This window comes from Amphiprion ocellaris, chromosome 23, assembly GCF_022539595.1.
Source record: "Amphiprion ocellaris isolate individual 3 ecotype Okinawa chromosome 23, ASM2253959v1, whole genome shotgun sequence".
NCBI lineage: Eukaryota > Metazoa > Chordata > Actinopteri > Pomacentridae > Amphiprion > Amphiprion ocellaris.
This window is the reverse complement of record NC_072788.1, coordinates 563,743-572,098: the sequence shown is the minus strand read 5'-3', so window position 1 is coordinate 572,098 and position 8,356 is coordinate 563,743. Positions and strand designations below refer to the sequence as shown.

General features: G+C 40.4%; 1 protein-coding gene across 2 annotated transcripts in view; it reads left to right on the top strand.

The window, feature by feature from the left end:
- Positions 1-366: 366 nt before the first annotated feature.
- Positions 367-8,356, top strand: part of LOC111570899 (uncharacterized) — a 51,788-nt gene continuing 43,798 nt past the window's right edge. For both annotated transcript variants that reach the window (XM_035949804.2, XM_035949803.2), the window contains exon 1: positions 367-588. In XM_035949804.2, coding sequence (XP_035805697.2) covers positions 476-588 — 113 coding nt within the window. In that variant the 5' untranslated portion in view covers positions 367-475. The remainder of the gene's footprint in view (positions 589-8,356) is intronic.

The following is an 8,356-nucleotide window of genomic DNA, read 5'->3' as shown; positions in this document are numbered from 1 at the left end:
ATGGAGGATCATTTCTGATCCTCAGAACTTCATCGGTGTTCATCTAGATTCAGCTTAACGGACTTGAAGGTCCTGTAGATCTGAAAATATTCATAGTTTGAAGGCAGAACTTTGCTTCAATAAAGTTCCTGTAGATGAAGAACCAGCTGATTCTGAGGAGGAGATTTGGTTGATTTTCTACTTAAATGACCCTGAAATATTCCAGTGGAAGCTGAAGCGTCTCTCCGGTGGCGTTGCAGCGACTTCATTAGTCTATTTTTAGTGTGAGTGAAACATGTCTGTTTTACCTCCCATCTCCTCCCTCCAGAGCAGAGATCCTCCTCCTTCAGCCTCTCCAGAGTTAGTGTGGTTGTTGTCATGCTGGAGCAGGCGGGTCGCCTCGACTCTTCTGGATTTATTCTTGTGGGATTACAGCGGAAGTGTGAGTGTGAATAAAGTGCTATGTGTGTGTGATTGTGTTTAGGCATCTGAGGCCATGTTGGAGAAAAAGAAGGACCGAGGTTCATCCAAGATCAGCAGCAAGCAGCAGAAGTCTGCAGCCAGCAGAAGCAGCCCAACATCCAGCAGCAACATCGATCCTGCACCAGGGTGAGGACACCTTTATTTTCTCTGGGCATGCATGCATGCAGCGATGTTTCAGTCCCGTTTTTACACTCAACACAGCAGGAAGGGAGTTACTGTCTCACTATGGGTTGTTTCCTGTCTCATTTTTCAAGTTTGTGTCTTGTTTTCTCATTAAATGTCTCACTTTGTAGTGTTTTGCATCTTGATTGTTATTAAATGTCTTGTTCTTTTGTGTCTCATTTTTAATATCTTGTGTCTCATTTTTGAAGTTGTGTCTTGTTATTGCCATTTTGTGTCTCACTGTGTGTTGTTTCCTGTCTTGTTTGTGTTGTTTTGTGTCTCGTTTTTGAAGTTTTGGGTCTTGTTTTTATCATTTCATGTCTTGTTTTTGTTGTTTTGTGTCTTGTTTTATCACTATTTGTCTCAATTTGTATTGTTTTTTCATTTTGTGTCTCATTTATGATGTATTGTGTCTCATTTTTATTGTTTTATGTTTCAGTTTTGCAGTTTTGAGTCTTGTTTTGTCATTATTTGTCTCACTTTGTATTGTTTTGCATGTAGTTTGTGGTCTTGTGTCTCGTTTTTGAAGTTTTGTGTCTCATTTTTGTCATTTTGTACAAAAAGCGTCTCTTTCAGCCTTTTCCTGTGCAGTGACTGAGCAGCGACCACATTCTTCTACGTCCATGTGTGCATATGGGGCAATTAGCACGTGTGAAACAGTCCTGTGGCATTAACCCGGGTGCACCCGCCGAGACGGAGCGAAAACAAGACGACAACTATGTGTGACGGTTATACATGCATGTGCTGGCGGTTCATCCGTCCAAATCCAAGGCTTTAAACGTTTTCGTCTCATCATGCATGCACCACCCAAGGAATGTGTTTTCAGCTTTCTACACATTCATTCAAGGGATCTAAGCTTTAATCAGGTAATGTTTCATTGAAACCAGTGGAAGATATCATTTTTAAAGGTGTGAATGGTTGAAAAAGTACAGAAATGTAGCCAAAGAACTAAGGTGTTTGGGTAGAAGGAGGTGAATGTGGACAATAACAGCTGATTGATGGCACTGAAAAGCAAACAAAGGACAAAACTGAAGCAGAACAGATCATGTGGAGCTACTTTGGTAGTAGAAAAGGTTAATAGCAGCTCAGTTATGCTACTGTCGCAGCAAACTCTGTGCTTTTGGTTGAAGATGGTTCTGAACTCTGAGCAGGTCACTGTTTCTGAGCCACGCTGCACTTTACTCCCAGTGTAATGGGCCAAAATAAACCAAAAATTGTCCAAAATGACCCAAAACCTGTCTAAAATAACTTAAAGTAACATAAAACTTGTCCAAAGTAATATAGAATTGTCCAAAATGACTCTAAACATGTCTAAACCTACTTAAGAATTGTACAGAATAACGTAAAACTAGTTTAAAATGACTGAAATTTTATATATTAACACATAATACGTCCAGTACTACTCAGAAAGTTTAAAATCCAATGATCCTTTCAGTTTTTACAGTTTCTGCTGCTGCTAAATGCTGTATTTGTGGCCTTTGAAACCCTCCTGGCAGGTTTTGGGTTTCAGACTGAAGGATTTCTCTGCAGAATAAGATCAGTGTGGTGTTTCTTATGTTTTTTAATCCCTTCCAGAAGGCCTGTCTGGATGGAGACGTTCCTCCGGTGTCCTGGTGTAAATCATTCTGCTGTTTTACAGTCAGACTTCTCATTCAGTGTCACCAGAGCAGCTGTTGTTGGTTTAACCACCTCTGAAGGTCAAATCAGAGCTCCAGTCTGTGTTCTTTTTCTGGATTCTTTTGCTTTTATTCACTTCAGTTTGTTTAATTTTGGTTTAAACCACCTCTCGTCTTCACCAGAGACACATGAATCCATTGATTCAGTGTTTTCTAGTTGTAATAACTTAATGAAATTAACTTATTTACTTCATTTTTAAGTCCTCGTCTCTTAACAAACCTGGACAAGTTCATCTAAATTAGTTAAAACTGGTAAAAACTTTTTGATTGTGGAGGAAAAACTGACTCCTGTTACTCAGTGTGGTTTGTTGGTTGAATATAGTTTCATCATTAGTTGTCAGAACACAGAAAGACAGAGTTAAACTGTTGTGTTGATGGTTTTTGTTGATCCAAGACAATATTCTGTAGAATGTAGATTCAGGAAGAGGCTGGAAATCTTGAACTTGATCACTGTTTTTGAGCCATGCTGCACTTTACTCTCAGTGTAATGGTTTAAAATAACACAAAAATTGTCCAAAATGACCCCAAACCTGTCTAAAATAACTTAAAGTAATTTAACACTTTTCCAAAATAATTTAAAATTGTCCAAACTAACTCAAAACCTGTCTAAACCTCCTTAAGAATTGTCTAAAGTAACATAAATTGTTCAAAATTAATCAAAAAATTGTGTAAAACAACTGAAAGTAACTTAAAACTTGTCCAAAGGGCTTGAAGTTCTGAAGCCAATTTCAATAAATTACCTCAACTTTAATTAGTTTGAAACTAGCAGAAATACAGGCTAGAAATACACACAATACGAAGTCAATGCAGCATTAATATGTTAACCATCGAAGTCGACTTTAAATCCTGACCTCGAGGATGAGAAAAATGAAGTTATAAAGCCACTTTCCGTTAGTCCCTTCAACTCGACGTTAGTTTTTTACCAACTAATGCAGAAATTTGAGGTACATTGCCCACATTTTTGGACATTTTTGAGTCATTTAGGACAAATTTTAAAGCATTTTGAACATTTTTAAGTCATTTTTGACACTTTGAGAGTCATTTTGGACAATTGTTGAGTCCCTCTGGACTTTTTGTTGGTCGTTCTGGACAAAGCAGGCGAAGCAGCTTGTAATAGTTTTCCTGGACAGGCGAGGCTTGATGGTATGAAGGGGACGAAACACCGTGAGGGAGGGTTGGAGGTAAACCGAAGGGATAACAGTGGATGTTTTATTATAAAAGGTGTGAAATAGCTTCGGTCTGAGCTCTCTGCTGGATATAGCAGCATCCATGTGTGTGAAAAGTACTTTTTATTTCCCTCCAGGTTTCATCACATCACCTGCTGTGTTTATCAGACTGGTTTCTGTTCAGATTTAGATTCATGTGACGGCATTTCTATATTTAAGGTTTCTAGTCGCTCTTTATCACCAGACAGCAAACAGACGAACCGTTAGAGTGAATCTTCTGATGCAGAATCTCAGAAATATGTGTTGTACAACGTCCTTGGCAGCTCCAGTGAAGTGGTCGGTGGGAAATCGTGGTGACGCAGCATCACATAGCGCTGCGTTAACGTGTGCAGGTCCAGTTACATCATCACGGCTTTGTGTTTCATCACCACCGTCACCCTGCTTCACCTGAAAACTTCTTCATCATTTAGAGAGATACAACAGGACTGTTGTTTGGTAGGTCCTTGAAGATGTTCACCTCTGACATTCCACCTCTCATCCAAGATGAACGTCTTCAAGAACCTACAGGAGATTCAACTGGACTTCTCTGGCAGGTTCTTGAAGGCGAGTTACATCATCGCGGCTTCGTGTTTCATCACCGTTGAAGCACGCTGCCTCTCCGACACCAGATCAGCTGATGTGGCGACTCGCTTCAAAACTTTTTAAGAGGCTAAAAATACAGAAGAGCGAGGGACGCTGGGTTTATTTTAAAAGATGCTGACTCCAGTTCACAGCGAGGTGATTCCTTCTCGTGTCCTTCAGTATCTTTGGATCTGCAGCCGCCTTTATTTCCGCCCGTCACCGAGGCCAGGCTCTGCACTGTGACGTCCCGTCCACATTCATCTCACTGAACGACCTGAATCTGACCCAGAAACTCTCCTCACGGCCCGATGAGTCCGGCACAAACCGAGCCAACTGTCAGGAGAAAAAGAGGATTTATAGAGCTTCATGAATGGAAGCTCCTCTGTGAGAAACATGAGCAGAATTTATTCATCGAGACCGACATTTTACTCATAGATTCATAGATAAATATGTATTTTGGATAATAAAAGATATTAAAACTGGCAAATTACACAAACTCACAGCACAATATTTCAAAAAAATATATTAACTGTTGAATCGGTGTCGGGCTGCACAGTGGTGTAGTGGTTAGCACTTTCACCTTGCAGCAAGAAGATCCCTGGTTCGCGTCCCGGCTTTCCCGGGATCTTTCTGCATGGAGTTTGCATGTTCTCCCTGTGCATGCGTGGGTTTTCTCCGGCTACTCCGGCTTCCTCCCACAGTCCAAAAATATGCTGAGGTTAATTGATCATTCTAAATTGCCCGTAGGTGTGAATGTGAGAGTGCTTGTTTGTCTCTGTATGTAGCCCTGTGACAGACTGGTGACCTGTCTAGGGTGTCCCCTGCCTTCACCTGAGTCAGCTGGGATAGACTCCAGCCCCCCCATGACCCTAGTGAGGATTAAGCAGTGTATAGATAATGGATGGATGGATGAATCGGTGTCAGGTGTCATTTAACATCCTCTAAACATGTTCTCACAACATCATTAACAATCTCATTTATCAGTTTAGACAAACCTGATTAAACTTTAATTCCTATGTTAGTTGATTTAAAACTGAATTCAAGCTGGCTTCCTAACTTAAGTGTAGCAACTTGATGGAGGTTCAAAAGGTTCAAGTGGACTTCTCTGGTAGGTTCTTGAAGATGTTCTACCTCCCATCCTGGATGAGAGGAGGAACATCTTCAAGAACTGACCAGAGAAGTCCAGTTGATTTCCACTGAAGCTCCTACATCACAGTGACCTGGATGACTGAGAATCTCCACAGACAATAGGATTGTTCTGATATATGATTTCCAATGGATAAGTCCAGCTAAGTCCTCAGCTGAGCTGCTATCTCACAATGATACAGAAATCTTTAACAGATCCATGGATCCAGACTATAAGCTGCATCACTGCCAAAATCTAATCACTTGGTCCTTGTGTCATTTCTGAGCTTCCCTAGAAATTTCATCCAAATCTGTTGGTCTGTTTTAGAGGAATGATGCTGACAGACAGACAGACAGATTCACGTCATGAAGTTACTAAGGTTAGTGACTGGTCTAATGGGACTTCTGGCGTAGCACCTTGGGCCGGTAGCCTGGCTTCTTGAATGGATAGTGGGCCACCTGGGGTCGCTGGTGCCAGTATTTGGGCACCCGGGGTCGCTGGAGGACCTTGGGGAACTGCAGCACATGAGGTTCCTTGGGGTGCTGGGTGACCTGGGGAGGGCAGGTAAGTTGCACCTGTGGCTTCTCGGGCTGTTTGGGCATGTGTGGTAGCTGCTGGGGAACAACGAATAAAAACTGAAGGATAAATTGACTAATTTTTCATTACCAAAGCTCCGACCAGTCAGAAGCAGCTGCAGGACAGAACAAAGCCACCAGATGTAGAACCTCCTGCTCACCATGATCAGATGTCTGACCTCTGTTTAGCTTCCAGCTCATTTGTAACTTAAAGCCATTATTATTGTTATTATTATTATTATTATTATTATTATTATTATTATTATTAGGTCATTGTAATGTCTGATGCTCTGAGAACAAATGACGTCCAGCTCTCTAACATGAGGTGCTGAAGTGAAACCTGTCGGCGGCAAAACCTGATCGCCACGTAAACGTGTTAACGGCAGACGGGGAGCAGGACGCTGAGAAACGCTGATGTGAACTCCACAAAAGACCAAGCACATCATTAAACCTGGTGTCGTCCTGCGGGTTAAACTGACCCGTTTTAAAGTTTGACAATGTGGAAAAAAATACATTTTCACAGTGAAACTTCTGATGTCCACATTTTCAACATTTTTGGGAAATCTTTGAACATTTTTTGGTGGAAAAAAAGAAATGTTACAAATGTTTCTTAAGAACATTCACATAAAAATCAACCAAAATCCAGCAAATTTCATTGGATTTTGGTTGATTTTTATGTGAATGTTCTTAAAGAAAATATTAGAAGTTTTACTGATATATATGGAATCACTTTAGATATTTTTAGGATTTTTTGGAAGATTTTTCTTCATTTTTTGAAAATATTTACAAGACTTTTCTTGCCAAATTTGGGGGATTTTTTAAAAATAAAACTTTTAAGGGAAATTTTTAAGGAATTATTGGAATTTTCTTCCTGAAGGTTTCGCTAATTTTCAGAAATTTGGGGAGTTTTTTTGCTGAATTTTTGGATTTTTTTCAGACAAGGAAACAATATTTTTTGGTGCCCATAAACGAGGACAACAGGAGGGTTAAAGAGACATGAAATAACGCCCAGCGGCAGGAAAAAGAGACGAAAAGTGAGACGAAACGAATAAAACTAAGCAGCTGCACTCTTAAATCCACCTGTTGGGACAATCACACACGCCGGATTCCAAAAAGCCAAACCCTCCCAGACATTTACGAGGTGTTTGGTCATATGGGCAGAGTGTAGGCTAAATGTGTGACTGCTACAAGGTCAGGGTGTTTTCAGCTTTTAGTCCACAGTGTTTCCTGCATCCTTCAGTCACTAAAGCAACAGGAAGATCTAAAGCTGCCCAGTGATGATTGTTTACATTCAGAATGTTTTATTACAGTTATTCAGGTTGAGAAACTCAAGTTCAAATCATGAGATCTGGAAGCAGTCATTTGGAATCCCAGCCATGAACCACTGGAGGAACATTTGTCACACACCTGCTTATTTCTTCATTTTATCTAACATTAGAACCACAAGAACCAGTCATAAAAACCCAACCAAACCTTTAGTTTTTTCACCAAGTGCTCAATATGCTCTAAATAAAGCCGTCATTGATCCAGATCCCCAAATAGTAGAAACCTGCTCAGTTAACCCTCCTGTTGTCCTCATTTACAGGCACCAAAAAAATATTGTTTCCTTGTTTGAAAAAAAATCCAAAAATTCAGCAAAAAATTCCCCAAATTTCTGAAAATTTGCAAAACCTTCAGGAAGAAAATTCCAATAATTCCTTAAAAGTTTCCCTTAAAAGTTTAATTTTAAAAAATCACCCAAATTTAGCAAGAAAATTCTTGTAAATATTTTCAAAAAATGAGTAAAAATCTTCCAATTGATTTTGTGTTTCTCTGTGGTAGTTTTGGCCCCTTTTTTGGACGTTTGGTCTTTTTTTTGTGGTGAAAAGTCCTTTTTTAATGGACTTTGTGGTAGTTTTGGAAATACCAATTCAGATTTTTTTAGTTGATTTCAGACAAATTCTAGCATAACTCTGACTGTTCTGCTAACAGATCCCCTCTAAGTCCTTCACAGTGTAATCTGTCAGCTCTAACTAGCAACACAAGACCAGCCAAAGTCATCACGTTAATGTTTCATCCAAATAAAACACATTAATAATCGGACTCCCCAGTAAACCAGGCTCTTTGTTGAACCACCTCGTCCTGTTGGGACTCCCAGACATTCCTCGGTGAGTCTCCGCTGCCCACATGGCGAGGAAACCAGATCGGTGTTTCTTCTGGACAGATACCCGGCATTGGAGATGCTCAGATACTAATTTGAGATTTCACATTCCTCCTTAGACTTGGCAGCACTTCCCGTCCGTCGTCACCGATGGGGACTCGGGTTTCGTCCAGCAGGAATTATCCAGATTCTTTGAGAAAATCTGAGCTGGTCTTTGAGGGACGGTGAGGCAGATGCTGCAGATCACGTTAGCAACAACTTCCATTAATGAAAGTTATTATGAGACATTTTTCTGACCTCAAGCAGTTCTCCTCAGTACCAGAGCTTCTTTTAACACGAGTTAAAGCTGTTTACACTGAAGACCAAATCACTCCCTGTGGACAACGGAGTTCACCACATTTACTGTCTACATTCAGTCCACAGAGGAG